The sequence below is a fragment of the Hemitrygon akajei genome, chromosome 10 (assembly GCF_048418815.1).
Source record: "Hemitrygon akajei chromosome 10, sHemAka1.3, whole genome shotgun sequence".
Classification (NCBI taxonomy): Eukaryota; Metazoa; Chordata; class Chondrichthyes; order Myliobatiformes; family Dasyatidae; genus Hemitrygon; species Hemitrygon akajei.
This window is the reverse complement of record NC_133133.1, coordinates 121,691,467-121,707,720: the sequence shown is the minus strand read 5'-3', so window position 1 is coordinate 121,707,720 and position 16,254 is coordinate 121,691,467. Positions and strand designations below refer to the sequence as shown.

Genomic DNA, 16,254 nt, shown 5'->3' with positions numbered 1-16,254 from the left:
GGGGTTTAGAGAGGGTGAACACACACAGTATTTTTCAGAGGGTTGGGAAATCAAGAACTTGCAGCCATAGATTTAAGTTAAGATGAGAAAGATTTAACAGGAGCCTGAAGGACAGCTTTTTAAAAAAATTGTTTTTACACAAAGTGAAACCCAATAGTACGAATGGCAATGATGTTTCACTACCAGATGGACTCAATGCCTTCTACACCCGCTTTGAAAGGGAGAACTCAACTACAGCTGTGAAGATCCCTGCTACACCTGATGACCCTGTGATCTCTATTTCAGAGGCCGATGTCAGGCTGACTTTAAAGACAGTGAACCCTTGGAAGTGGAAGGTCCTAATGGAGTACCTGGTAAGGCTCTGAAAACCTGTGCCAACCAACTAGCAGGAGTATTCAAGGACATTTTCAACCTCTCACTGCTATGGGCACAAGTTCCCACTTGCTTCAGAAAGGCAACAATTATACCAGTGCCTAAGAAGGAAAATGTGAGCTGCCTTCATGGCTATTGCCCGGTAGCACTTATATCTACAGCGATGAAATGTTTTGAGAGGTTGGTTATGACTAGACTGAACTCCTGCCTTAGCAAGGACCTGGACCCATTGCAATTTGCCTATCACCACAATAGGTGAACAGCAGGCGCAATCACAATGGCTCTCCACATGGCTTTAGACCACCTAGGCAACACAAACACCTATGTCAGGATGCTATTCATCAACTATAGCTCAGCATTTAAACCATCATTCCCGCAATCCTGATTGAGAAGTTGCAGAACCTGGGTCTCTGTACCTCCCTCTGCAATTGGATCCTCAACTTCCTAACCGGAAGACCACAATCTGTGCAGATTGGTTATAACATATCCTCCTCATTGATGATCAACACTGGCGCACCTCAGGGGTGTGTGCTTAGCCCACTGCTCTATTCTGTATGTACACATGACTGTGTGGCTAGGCATAGCTCAAATGCCATCTATAAATTTGCTGATGATAGAGCCATTGTTGGTAGAATCTCAGGTGATGATGCGAGGGTGTACAGGAGTGAGCTATGCCAACTAGTGGAGTGGTGCCGCAGCAACAACCTGGCTCTCAATGTCAGTAAGACAAAAGAGCTGATTGTAGACTTCAGGAAGGGCAAAACAAAGGAACATATACCAATCCTCATAGAGGGATCAGAAGTGGAGAGAGTGAGCAGTTTCAAGTTCCTGTTTGTCAAGATCTTTGAGGATCTAACCTGGTCCCAACATATCGACGTAGTTATAAAGAAGGCAAGACAGCAGCTATATTTCATTAGGAGTTTGAAGAGATTTGGCACGTCAACAAATACACTCAAAAACTTCTATAGATGTACCATGAAGATCATTCTGACAGGCTGCATCACTGTGTGGTATGGAGGGGCTACTGCACAGATCCAAAAGAAGCTGCAGAAGGTTGTAAATCTAGTCAGCTCCATCTTGGGTACTAGGCTACAAAGTACCCAGGACATCCTGAGGGAGCGGTGTCTCAGAAAGGCAGTGTCCATTATTAAGGACCTTCAGGACCAAGGGCATGCCCTTTTCTCACTGTTACCATCAGTCAGGAGGTACAGAAGCCTGAAAGCACACACTCAGCGATTCAAGAACAGCTTCTTCCCCTTGCCATACGATTAGACAATAGACAATAGGTGCAGAAGTAGACCATTCGGCCCTTCGAGCCTACACTGCCATTCTGAGATCATGGCTGATCATCTACTATCAACACCCGGTTCCTGCCTTGTCCCCATATCTCTTGATTCCCCTATCCATAAGATACCTATCTAGCTCCTTCTTGAAAGCATCCAGAGAATTGGCCTCCACTACCTTCCGAGGCAGTGCATTCCACACCTCCACAACTCTCTGGGAGAAGAAGTTTTCCCTTAACTCTGTCCTAAATGACCTACCCCTTATTCTTAAACCATGCCCTCTGGTACTGGACTCTCCCAGCATCTGGAACATATTTTCTGCCTCTATCTTGTCCAATCCCTTAATAATCTTATATGTTGCAATCAGATCCCCTCTCAATCTCAATTCCAGCGTGTACAAGCCCAGTCTCTCTGACCTCTCTGCATAAGACAGTCTGGACATCCCAGGAATTAACCTTGTGAATCTACACTGCACTTCCTCTACAGCCAGGATGTCCTTCCTTAACCCTGGAGACCAAAACTGTACACAATACTCCAGGTGTGGTCTCACCAGGGCCCTGTACAAATGCAAAAGGATTTCCTTGCTCTTGTACTCAATTCTCTTTGTAATAAAGGCCAACATTCCATTAGCTTTCTTCACTGCCTGCTGCACTTGCTCATTCACCTTCAGTGACTGATGAACAAGGACTCCTAGATCTCTTTGTATTTCTCCTTTACCTAACTCTACACTGTTCAGATAATAGTCTGCCTTCCTGTTCTTGCTCCCAAAGTGGATAACCTCACACTTATTCACATTAAACGTCATCTGCCAAGTATCTGCCCACTCACCCAGCCTATCCAAGTCACCCTGAATTCTCCTAACATCCTCATCACGTCACACTGCCACCCAGCTTAGTATCATCAGCAAACTTGCTGATGTTATTCTCAATGCCTTCATCTAAATCCTTGATGTAAATTGTAAACAGCTGTGGTCCCAATACCGAGTCCTGTGGCATCCCAATAGTCACCACCTGCCATTCCGAGAAACACCCATTCACCGCTACCCTTTGCTTTCTATCTGCCAACCAGTTTTCTATCCATGTCAATATCTTCCCCCCAATGCCATGAGCTCTGATTTTACCCACCAATCTCCTATGTGGGACCTTATCAAATGCCTTCTGAAAATTGAGGTACACTACATCCGCTGGATCTCCCTTGTCTAACTTCCTGGTTACATCCTCGAAAAACTCCAATAGATTGGTCAAGCATGATTTGCCCTTAGTAAATCCATGCTGGGTCGGCCCAATCCTGTCACTGCTATCTAGATATGCCACTATTTCATCTTTAATAATGGACTCTAGCATCTTCCCCACTACTGACGTTAGTTCTCTGTTTTCTCCCTCCCTCCTTTCTTAAAAAGTGGTATAACATTAGCCATTCTCCAATCCTCAGGAACTGATCCTGAATCTAAGGAACATTGGAAAATGATTACCAATGCATCCACAATTTCCAGAGCCACCTCCTTTAGTACCCTAGGATGCAGACCATCTGGACCTGGGGACTTGTTAACCTTCAGTCCCATTAGTCTACTCATCACCGTTTCCTTCCTAATGTCAATCAGTTTCAGTTCCTCTGTTCCCCTATGTCCTTGGCCCATCAGTACATCTGGGAGATTGCTTGTGTCTTCCCTAGTGAAGACAGATCTAAAGTACTTATTAAATTCTTCTGCCATTTCTCTGTTTCCCATAACAATTTCACCCAATTCATTCTTCAAGGGCCCAACATTGTTCTTAACTATCTTCTTTCTCTTCACATACCTAGAAAAGCTTTTGCTATCCTCCTTTATATTCCTGGCTAGCTTGCGTTCGTACCTCATTTTTTCTCCCCGTATTGCCTTTTTAGTTAAGTTCTGTTGTTCCTTAAAAATTTCCCAATCAGCTGTCTTCCCACTCACCTTAGCTCTGTCATACTTCTTTTTTTAAAAAATACTATGCAATCTCTGACTTCCTTTGTCAACCACTGTGGCCCCTTCCCCCCCCCCTTTAAATCCTTCCTTCTCAGGGGGATGAACTGATTTTGCACCTTGTGCATTATTCCCAAGAATACCTGCCATTGCTGTTCCACTGTCTTTTCTGCTAGGATATCAGTCCATTTAACTTTGGCCAGCTCCTCCCTCATGGCTCCATAGTCTCCTTTGTTCAACTGCACACTGACACCTCCGATCTGCCCCTATCCCTCTCAAATTGCAGATAAAAACTTATCATATTATGGTCCTAAATGGACTTTGAACCCTTGGACACTACCTTTTTTTAAAATATACAGTATTTCTGGGTGTTTTTGCATTTTTTTAAAGCTATTCAATATACGTATACTGTCATTGATTCATTATTATTACTTTATTTAATTTTTTTCTCTTCTATATTATGTATTGCATTGAACTGCTGCTAAGTTAACAAATTTCATGTCACATGTCGGTGATGATAACCCTGATTCTGATTCAAAGGGTGATACGTATGTAGAAGTAGCTGTCAGAGGAAAGGTCAAGGCTGGTACAATAACAACTTTCAAAAGACTTTTGGACAGATATATGGATTCAAAGTTCAAAGTAAATTTATTATTAAAGTACATATATGCACCATGATATTCATTTTCTTGCAGACATACACAAAGAAATATAATGGAATGCGAAACTAAAAAGACTGGCAATCAACCAATGTGCAAAAGACAAACTGCAATTTCATGGAAACCATTCTCCCCTCCATGGGCTCTGCCTAAACTTCTTACTGCTTCAGTGAAGCAGCCAGCACAATTAAAGAGCCCACTCACTCCGGACATTCTCTCCTCTGCTCACCCATGGGCGGAAGATGAAAACTTGAAAGGTACATGCCTCTAGGCTCAAGGACAGCTTCCACCCTGCTCTTACAAACCTATTGAATGGTTCCCTAGTATGGTAAGATGGACTCTTTACGTCACAATCTAATTTGTTATGATCTTGCAACTTACTGTCTACTTGCATTACACTTTCTCTGTAGCTGTTACACTTCATCCTACCTTCTGTAATTGTTTTCCTTGTATACCTCAATGCACTGTGTAATCAATTTATAGTTCTAGAGCACTATTACACAGAAATATGCCTTCATCCTAGCTAGGCCATGCCGAACCGTTATTCCGCCAAGCCTCATCAACCCACACCTGAACCATAGCCTTCCATATCACTCCCACTCATGTACTTAATGTTGAAAGAGAGCCTGCATCCACCACCTCCACTGGCAAATCATTCACACTTTCAACACCCTGAGTGAAGTTGTTCCCCCTCATGTTCCCCTTAAATGTTTTATCTTTCACACTTAACTAGTTCTAGTCTCAGCCAACCTCAGTGGAAAAAGCCTGATTGCATTTACCCTATCTATACTCATCATTTTGTATACCTCCATCAAATCTAGAGGCATTTTCCAACAAGAAGGCTTGGTGTGCAGGAGTCCATGAGGTCATGAAGAGTCAGACTCGACATAACGACTGAACAGCAACATCAAATCACCCCACATTCTCCTAGGCTCCAGGGACTAAAATCAAAGGTTCTTTTAATTGGCAAAGTATATAAGTACGATACAATCCTAACCACTTTTTTATGAACAGTATGCAAGATAAACTTTGGACCATACCTCGGTAAAGAAAGACAATAATAAACCAATTCAGATTTCAATTTCAGCAAATAAAAAGGGTGTTTTTGTTTGAAATCTAATGTATCTTCTTAAATAACATTTCAAATTATCAAAGGCAGCATCGTCATAACTAATTTCAATGCCAGTAACTGTCACTGGAATTTGTGCAAGGTATAAGATGATCAGAAAATTCCTGTTAGGCTGAGTGAAGAGATTCTCTTGGAAAGAAAGGCAGTGAGAGAAAATATAAAATTACGCAAAGTTAGTGAAGCAACTTTATAATGAACATTAAAGCAAAATACTTACGATTAAGAGTTCTATAGCCTAATGATGATCATGAAAAATGGAAAGCAATGGGAAAGGATGAACATAAGAGGTTGTGAGATCTATTTAGTTATAACAGATGCAAAATAAATCTGGCAAGAAACAAAGCATGACACAAAAAAAAAATCAAAAATCTAAAACTTCAAGAGGAAATTCCAATCTGTCCGGCTCTTTTACCTGTTGGAGATTAATGACGCTGTTCTTGTCACTGTCTAACTCAGCAAATACAAGTTTAGATCGGAGATCTTGCAGCTTCTCCTGATATTCTCTGATTTCATTATCCTTGGCAAACAACACTTTCTGAAAGAGTGTTTAACAACAATTGTTTAAATCATTATTTAAGTTTTATACAGTAGGAACAAATAAAACATTTCTGAGTAGGGTGTACAATTTACCTTCCACTCCTCAATTTTTGCATTTACTGCCATCATTACAGGATCCTCCTCTTCTGTTACTGCTTGGAGCCGGTCAGTAAGATCTTGTACCTGAAATGATAGTATGACATTGCTGGCAGAAACAGTCAAATTTCACAAAGTGTGCTCAAGATGAAGATGGCTTTTCTCTTAATTTAAAGTCTGCTGAAAATAAGTATCTCCAAGCACAAGACTCAATGATTGCCCCTCCCAACAGTTTTTTTTTGGTGGATGGGGTGGTTAAGAAGGTGTATGGTATGTTGGGCTGGTATGGTACAGCATGCATGTTCATTAATCAGTGCATTGTGTTAAAGACCCGCAAGGGTCTTTATAAAACTCTGGTTGACCAGACTTGAAGTATTGTGTTCAGTTCTGATCGCTTCATTAGAGGAAGTTTTAGAGGGTGCAGAGGAAATTTACCAGGATTAGAGTTTATCTTTTATGACGATAGGTTGAGTCAGGGCTTTTCCCTTTGGGGACAAGGATGAGAGGTGACTTGATAGAGGTGTACAAGATTACAAGAAGCATAGATAGAGTGTACAGCCTGAGATTTTTTCCCTACTATGAAGGGATATCATTTTAAAGTGATTGGGGAAAAGTATGGGGGGTGGGGCAGGAATGTAGAGGCAGTTTTTAAAAAATATATTAGAGAGAGTGGTGGATGAGTGGAACACACTGCCAGGGCTGTAGTAGAGGCACATATATTAGGGATATTTAAAAGGTTCTTAGATAGGCACTAGGATGAAAGAAAAAAATGGAGGGATGTTAGAGTAGGTTAAAAGGTCAGCACAACATTGTTGCTTAAAGGATCTGTATTGTGCTCCACTGTTTTGTTCAATGTTCATTAAAAACAAACACCAACTCTCAAACATATTTAGTGCCTTGCTCCTATAGTTGATGACTACTTATGACACCTGATTCAAGTTTATCGTACATATTTCTAAATCTCTCAGTCTGAAAACCTTCTAAATGTCAAACTACAAGCTTAGATTCACTATCTCAAAAGTTTTTTTATATATATATATATATATACAGATATGGAATTTCTCCCAACATTTGTTTGTGGCCTAAAGAATGATGACAAGCAGACCACAGGGGAAGAAATTAGCCTCTAGTCACATTAAACTTCCCATATAATGTAGCATGAAGTCATTGGAACCAAATTTGAGAACCATAATTCAATACACTTATCACACATTTAGCATGTGCAAACCATACAAGCGTCTTCTTCAAATGGACTATAAACTAACATTTATTTCTTTCATATTTGTTATGAAGCAGTTGGCCTGCTCTAACCAATTACATGGCAAGTTGATCCAAGAAGGTCAAATAATGTTTGACCACTATATTTAGGCCAAGATGGTTACATGATAGATGGACAGCATGGAAGTAGTAATAATAATCATACACATGAAAAAAAAATTAAGAAAACAGTCTTTGCAGACTCTAATGGTCTTTTGAGAAACTTCTGCCCAAGTTGCTTCAAATAATTATAAGGGTCAACTTATTTTGAAGTTGTTTAATTCTTCCATTCAGGTAACTCAATTTCTGTTATTACTTAGCCTGGCTGTATATGTCAGTGGGTCATATAATGGCTCTGGGGCAGCCACAAATTTGCTATGTTTAGAAAGTATTATTTTAAGATGAGTAATTCAACATTACAGACAATTAACAAAAGCTTAAAAATCCACATCATTGATGTGCTCCATCACTTCTGCATTGGTGATATCATTTTATTTACAGTAACACACACAAAAATCTGGAGGAACTCAGCAATACCTCTTCCACCTATTATATCCTGGCTACTTACTTCATCCCCCACTTTGCCCACCCACTCAGCTCCCCCCTCACCTGCACTCAACTATCACCCAACAGCTTGTACTCCAGCTCCTCCTCCCACCTTCTTATTCTGGTTTAGCCCCCTTCCTTCCCAGTCCTGATAAAGTTCTTGGCTTACTATTTATTCCCTTCCATTAATGCTGCCTGAATTGCTGAGTTCCTTCAGCATTTTGTGTGTTGCTCAAGATTTCAAATCTACAGAACCTCTTATGTTTACCATTTTTTCTATATTTCCATTTCTATTAGTAAATACCAGTATAAGCTTTAACAAATTATGACAAAGCTCCTCTTCCCTGATTTAACAAAAGCCGAATGATATTTCTTATCTTGGCACACCATCTGATCAGTAATTCTTTAACATTTTAAGCTGGATCCATAAGGAAATAAGAACATTATCATTAGATGATAAGAACACACTCTTTTAAGACCAGAAGACATAGGACAAGAGCAAGGCAGTTCAGCCCATTGATTCTACTCCATCATTCTATCATGGCTGTTCTTTTGCAACCCTATTCCCACCCCTCCTCTTCCTCCCTGTGACTCTTAATCCTCTTACAAATCAAGAACCTGTCAATCTCAGCCTCAACTACAACTAATAAATGGACCCCACAGCCCCCTATGGCTACAAATTTCACAGATTCATCAGCCTCTGGCGAAAGAAATTCCTCTTTTTCTCTTGTATTTATGCATTTTTGCATTGTTGTACTATAATCTGTCAAAACTGTCCTAAACTATTTGAAGCTAAACTTGCTTTTATCAAATATTAACTTTTGATTTTGGAATGAGAAGTAAAAATCGAAACAAGACAAAATCAATGCTATTAGGATTTAGTAAAAAGAACATTTTTTCCTTAATTTATGTCTCAATTACCAATTCTTGCTGTTAGTTTTTCTTTCTCAGATTAACTGCTTTTCCTATTTCTCCAACTAAACTCTCACATCAAGTAACCTGTGTTGAGAGAACTTTTCTCTCTGGAGATCACTGTGGACCATGCTCACTTCCTATACAATCTCCTTCCTTATCACACTGGACATGTCTAAAATTCCCCACAAAGATGGAAGCTTGCAGATATCAGTGCATGAACATCTGTCACAGATAGAACTCTAGGTGTATTTCCAAATTCAAGTGCCCTGGCATTATAGACCACTGACACATATTATTCAGTTAGATTTGGTTATTGGAATTAACCCAGGGCCTTGCCTGAAATAACAGCTGTTCCTTTTCCCTTTTGAACTGATCCATGGTCTTATCAGTTTGCTGGACAATCATCTTCATTCTGTTGTATTCATCAGTCATCTGCTCCATCTCTTGCGCAGACTCCTTCAGATTGCTCTGCATCTCTTTGTTCTCTGCTTCCAGCTTTTCATTGGCTTCAGACAAATTCTAGAGAGCATTGGAAGGAAAATAATTTAATTAAGATTTTTTTTTATTTGTCATAGGTACATTGAAACATTCAGTGAAATTTCTTGTTGCATCAAATCAAGTCAGCGAGGATTGTGCTGTGGCAACCCACAACTGTCATTATGCTTCTAGTGCCAAAAAAGTAACCCACAACTCACTAACCCTAACCATTTATCTTTGGAATATGAGAGAAACCCACATGGTCATGGGAAGAATGCACAAAATCCTTACAGAGAGCAGCGGCAATATTTATTCCCAAAGGTACTTAGTAGTAAAATATAAAGAATATTTAAAATACCTGAATTTCATCTAAGTACTGTGCAAGCTCCATGTTCTTTTTGGAGAGTTGAGTTCTGTAGTCCGATTCATCACCCCTCCTGCTAAGAAGAGTCTCACGCTGAGAATCAATTTGCTTCTGATAATCCACAACATCTTGGCGCAGTTGATCATTCTGCAAAAAAAATAGAAAATCAGAATTGATCCAACAATTAAACAATCCAGAAAATCTGAAGACTAAGTAAATGACTGAAGTGCACGTGCACTATTGATGGAGATCATTGATTATTTAGCTCTAGTTGGATAAAGTTCTTACCTTTCTTTTAAGTCCTTTTTTCTTTGACAAAGTAAAGAGAATAATGTGAATGGGAGAAAGAAAAGACTAAGATACTGAAGAACAAGAACAAATGTTTTAGTGAGAAAAAATGCTAATTTGACAGCAAATAAAATTAGCCAGGCAGGGCTAGAAATGAATAGAAACTAAAATAAAGCTTTAAGTACTTAAATTTTATTTAACATTTATTCAAATCTGAATGATATCAGATTCCACCACTGACCTCTCTTCTTAGCTTGTTGTTTTCATTTTCTATTTCCTTGATCCGAATTCCCACCTGAAAGAAGAGCAAAGTATATAATGCTACAAACAAGAAATATACAATTTAAAAACAGTAACAAAACAGATAACGTTTTAAAATATAATTAAAACTAAACTGAATTATGAAATTATTCTTTCAGTACTTTGTGTAATTGTAGAATATAGCACAGGAATAGGCCAGCTGGCCCCCAGGAGGATGATATGAAACATCATGAAATCTGGCTGACTGGTGTGCTTCCATTCTACATACTCTATACAATTCAATCATTCCTACAGCTTTTATTGATTAAATAAGCCAAAAGGATTATTTAACAAAAATTTAATAGAAAGGAATGCGCAAGTTGTTTACTTCCAGAGTTATTTCTGTTCTGAACTCCTTACTTGCTCAACGAGTTTCTTTTCCTTGTTCAGCTCCTTTTCCATTTCAGAAACCTCACGGTCCTTAAACTGTAGCTGGTTTTCCAGTTGGCGAAGTTCTTCTCGCAGGAATCTGGTATCACGCCCTCCAGCAGTCACTTGAGCCATCTAGACCAAAAGAAAATGGAACACTACTCACCCTCTGAATTCACCAGTATTTTAAGGAAGGGACAGAGAAAAAAAATCCAATTGAAAGTTACTTCAAGGTAACTAAAATCGACATACATACAAAAGAACCTATACCTGTATACCTCAACTAATTACAAAAACACCAAAATCTGATTCTGTTGCAAAAGAAATATATCCATTCCCAAACAACGTTCTCACTTAGAGAACAAATTGAACATTAAAATTAACTCCCGCACCAGGAGACGCTCATGGAGTGAGCACTATTTTAGATTCGCTCCATAACCTTTACTTTTTTAACCTATGATCACCCTTATTTAACTTATTTTTACCTACACCAGAAGATTCTTGTTACTTTCTTGGACTTACCTTTAGGAGTGTACTGTGAATTTTGAAGAAATGAGTACAGAAATGGCTTTAAGATCTAAAGGGCGAGAGTCTGGGAAAGATTCTAATGGCAATGGAAAGAAAAAAAAGACTGATCCTAAACGTACTGAATTGACTTATGATATGTTATCGGAGCTCTTAAATGAAAAATATGAAGAACAATGACAAACTTTCAAAGAAGATTTAAAGGCTTTCCAGGATTCTCTGGATAAGACTGGTCATGAAGTTAAACAGCATCAAACTTTAATCGCAACTCTGCAAGAGGACGCTCGGAAGCGAGACTTGAAAATCGAGAAACTGGAGCAGAAATTATCTTTGGCGATTAAACAGTTGGAAATACTTAAAGCCAAGAATGTCGATTTTGAAAATCGATCTAGAAGACAGAACTTACGCATACTTGGTCTCCCGGAAGGTATCGAACAAGGAGACCCCTAGAAGTATTTCACTCAATTTTTAAAGGATGCATTCCCTTCTGTTTTCCCAGATAGTCCTCCGTTACTTGATTGTGCCCATAGAATTATGCGCCGATCACCAAGTTCTTCATCTAAACCAACTGTTGTAATTGTTCGATTTCACTATGTGCATGTTAAAGAGCACCTTATTCATTCGGCTCGTCGTTTAGGGATGGTTAAATTGCGAGAATTCCAATTCCGGCTTGTGGAGGATTTTAGCCCAGAAGTGACGAAGACGCGGCTCGCTTTTAAACCTTTGATGTCTGAATGTTACAAGAAAAACCTAAAACCAGCGCTTTTATACCCTGCGCAACTTAGAATCTTGCCTTCGAATGCACCACGACGTGTTTTTTTCTCCACATCTGATGCTCGAAGCTTTCTGGATGAGAATTATCCTACTGCTTCGGTTTCTCGTCTCTAATAAATGTTTGGTTTTGATCGTTACAAGATAATTTTTGTTTCCAAAACCAGATTTTGTTTCTGGTTATTGGTGTAGGTTTATTTTACATTTTATATTCCTATTAAAGCTTTTCTTTATCGACGTACTAATCTTTTTAATTTACTTACTGTGACCACTGTATTTTATTTTTTGGTCATTATTATTAATTCTCTGAAGGTGAATCTTTTTAATGTTTTGATATATATCTTTTTTTCATTTTTTGTGTAACTAAGATGGCAGTTTCTTTTTTAAAATACTTCTTGCTTTTTTTTATTTCGCCATTTTTTTTGTCTTCTTCTTCCTATAATGCCTTTCTTATCACATCCTAACTTTTATTTGTTTGGGTTTTAACCCGATTTATAAGTTACCAGTGTTCATATTCTTTTTGTTTTCTTTTTACTAGCAATTATATTAAGAAGTCTGTTTTAGATAGTGTTAATTACTTTTTAGGATTTTGGGTGGATTTTTTTTTCTCCTTTATATATTTTGGAGTCGCCTTCTGGAGATATGGGGATAGATTTAGTGTCACGTTTTTTTTTCCTGGCCTCCTTTAAGCTCAGGAGGGTCTCTTTTTCGTGGATGGTGGGTGGAGGGTTTCTTTCTAATTCTATTGGTCTTTTTATTAGTTTTTCTAGTTTTTTCATTTGGGCTGACTTCAAACTACTAAAATGTCTGATGTGTCGTCATTTCCGGTTCCTCCACTTATTTTTGTTCCTCTTCCGGGTGCATGAGTTCACACTTTGGTTAGCTCTTTATATACCAAAGGGTTGATTTTAGAAATATGGCTCAGACCATTAATTTTGTCTCTTGGAATACTGATGGCTTAAACCATCCAATTAAACAGAAAAAGATTTCTAAAGTATTCCAAAGACTGAAAGCACATATTATTTTTGCACAAGAAACTCATGTGAGGAAAGAGAACAATCAATGTTTTTTTAGGTTTTGGAGGGATCAACAGTACCATTCGAATTCAAATGCCAAAGTAAAAGCAGTTTCAATTTTTATTGGATCCTCTATTACATTTGTTCAACACGATATTATTTCGGATCCGAATGGTAGATTTTTGTTAATTACTGGGTTACTTTTTAATAAGAAGGTTACTATGGTTAATGTTTACGCTCCAAACGTGGATTATCCTGATTTCTCTAAGTCTTTATTTACTTCTCTACCTAATCTAAATGAATATATGTTAATAATGGGTGGTGACTTCAATTGTTGCTTAAATCCTTTGCTGGATAGATCTATATCCATTCAGACTTTACCAAATAAGTTGGCCACTTATATCAATTCTTTTTTGACTGATAATGGAATTTTCGATATTTGGAGATTTCTACATCCTAAGGACAAAGAGTTTTCATTTTTCTCACAAGTCTATCATTCTTACTTGAGAATTGACTACTTTTTCATTGACTCTCGTTTTATTCCATCTGTAATTGGTTGTAATTATGGCGTTATAGCCATCTCTGATCATGCTCCAATGAAACTTTCTATTAAATTAATGGATACAGCTTCTAGTACTAAGCAACGGCGATTTGATTCTACCTTACCACAAGATCCGGATTTCATTAAATTTATAAAGGAACAGATTGATTTCTTCTTTTCAACTAATTCCACGGATGAAATCTCCTGCGGAACACTTTGGGACACTTTTAAAGCATATATACGTGGACAGATTATCTCCTATTCTGTTGGTTTGAGAAAACGTATTAAGAAGAAAACTCTTTTATTGGTTGATAAGATTAAAGGAATTGACAAGAAATATTTGATTGCTCCTAGTAAGGAGCTTTACAAACAAAGGGTTGAGCTTCAAATGGAACACAGTTTGTTACTTACATCTTCAATTGAAAATCAATTAATGAAAACCAGAAGTGATTTTTATATACATAGTGATAAATCGGATAAACTGTTAGCTAACCAATTGAAGAATGCTTCGGTTAAACGTCAAATTATTAAGATTCACCAACAGAATGGTGAATTGACAGTTAATCATGATGAGATAAATAAATCTTTTCAAGATTTTTATACCTCCCTGTATCATTCTGAATTTCCTCATGATCATAATACCATGCATGATTTTTTAGGGAAATTGAATTTTCCAAAATTATCATCTGAAGAACTTTTAATATTAGAAACTCCTATTACGAATGCAGAAATTAAAGGTGTTATTTCCTCTATGAATTCCAGGAAAGCACCAGGTCCAGATGGGTATACAGTGGAATTTTTAGGTTTTTTTTCCTCTACCTTTCTCCTTGGTTATGCAGGGTTTTTGAAGAAGCAATTAGACTAGGTAAACTACCACAATCTTTTTATAGAGCTTCCATTTCTTTAATATTGAAAAAAGATAAAGACCCTACTGACTGTGCATCCTATAGACCAATATCTCTATTGAATGTAGATTCCAAGATCTTTCCCAAGTTATTAGCGACCAGGCTGGAGAAGGTATTACATCAAATTATCTCGGAAGATCAAACTGGTTTTATTAAAAATCGTTATTCTTTTTTCAATATTAGGAGATTATTGAATATTGTTTATACTCCTTCACGCAGTACCTCAGAATGTATCATTTCATTAGATGCGGAGAAAGCATTTGATAGAGTTGAATGGCCATATTTATTTACTGTGCTTGAGAAGTTTAATTTTAGTCCGACATCCTGGATTAAATTGATATATCATACTCCAGTAGCCTCGGTTTTTACTAATAATCAAAGATCTCCCTTTTTTCGTTTATTTCGGGGTACCAGGCAAGGCTGTCCTCTTAGTCCATTATTATTTGATATTGCTGTGGAACCTTTGGCAATTGCTATTAGAGAATCACCTAACATTTTTGGCATTACTCGAGGGATAGATATACATAAGTTATCATTATATGCAAATGATCTGCTATTATACATTTCTGATCCTGAGAAATCCATTCCTGCAGTTATATCATTACTGGCTCAGTTTAGTAATTTTTTCAGGTATAAATTGAATCTTAATAAGAGTGAATTGTTCCCCTTAAATAGACAGGTTCCAATTTATGGAAATTTACCTTTTAAATTAGTTAATGACTTTTTTATATACTTAGGGATTAAAATTACAAAAAATCATAAGGAGTTATTCAAGGTTAATTTTTTACCCTTAATTGATCAGATTAAATGTTTGTTTACTAAATGGTCACCATTGTCTTTATCTCTGATAGGTCGGATTAATGCTATTAAGATGATTATTTTACCCAAGTTATATATATTTCAAGTGGTACCAATTTTTATTCCAAAATCCTTTTTTGACAATGTTGATTCAAAAATTTCCTCATATATATATGGCAGAATAAAAATCCTAGATTGGGTAAAAGATATTTACAGAAGTCAAAGAAGGAAGGTGGATTGGCATTGCCTAATTTTAGATTTTATTATTGGGCAATTAATATTCGATATTTGAATTGTTGGTTCAGGGATCTGGATTTATCTCCTAGCCCTCATTGGGTAAATCTGGAAACTAAATCTGTACAAGGATTTTCTTTGGGTTCTATTTTAGGGACTTCTCTTCCCTTTGCTCTTTCTAAATTGCATAAACAAATTGACAATCCGATAGTTAAGTACACTTTACGTATATGGTTTCAATTTCGGAAATTTTTTGGGTTGAATCAGTTTGTTTTAGCAATTCCTATTGTATCCAATTTCTTTTTTCATCCCTCTATTATGGACCAAGCTTATTCAGCTTGGAAGACTAAAGGTATACTACAATTTTCTGATTTATTTTTGGATAATTGTTTTATGTCTTTTGAACAATTATCTAATAAATATAATTTGCCTAGATCTCATTTTTTTTTTTAGATATTTACAGATTAGGAATTTTTTAAACACTGTACTTCCTACCTTTCCAAATCTTGTTTCTTCGGGTATTTTGGAGAAATTGTTAGAACTAAATCCTTTTCAGAAAGGTGTAATAGCAAATGTTTACAATATAATTATGAAAATACATTCAGAGGCCTTTTATAAGATTAAAAATGATTGGGAAAGAGAACTTAACCTTACTATCCCTATTGAGAATTGGGATAAAATTCTTCAGTTAGTTAATTTATCCTCTATATGTGCTAAACATTCATTGATACAGTTTAAAGTAGTGCACAGGGCTCATATGTCCAAGGATAAATTGGCTCGTTTTTATTCCCATATAAATCCTATATGTGACAGATGTCATTCTGAGATAGCTTCTTTAACTCATACGTTTTGGTCATGTCCGCTTTTGAAAAAATATTGGAAAGACATTTTCGATATTATTTCCACAGTATTGAACATTGATTTACAACC

The 16,254-nt window shown here is 37.2% G+C and overlaps 1 protein-coding gene across 3 annotated transcripts in view; it reads right to left on the bottom strand.

The window, feature by feature from the left end:
- cep290 (centrosomal protein 290) overlaps positions 1 to 16,254 on the bottom strand; it is a 172,799-nt gene that overhangs the window by 141,963 nt on the left and 14,582 nt on the right. For all 3 annotated transcript variants that reach the window (XM_073058859.1, XM_073058860.1, XM_073058861.1), the window contains exons 6-11: positions 10,526 to 10,669; positions 10,107 to 10,160; positions 9,572 to 9,724; positions 9,073 to 9,255; positions 6,016 to 6,105; positions 5,798 to 5,920 (exon numbers count right to left, since the gene is read on the bottom strand). In XM_073058859.1, the coding sequence (XP_072914960.1) occupies positions 5,798 to 5,920; positions 6,016 to 6,105; positions 9,073 to 9,255; positions 9,572 to 9,724; positions 10,107 to 10,160; positions 10,526 to 10,669 (747 nt within the window). The remainder of the gene's footprint in view (positions 1 to 5,797; positions 5,921 to 6,015; positions 6,106 to 9,072; positions 9,256 to 9,571; positions 9,725 to 10,106; positions 10,161 to 10,525; positions 10,670 to 16,254) is intronic.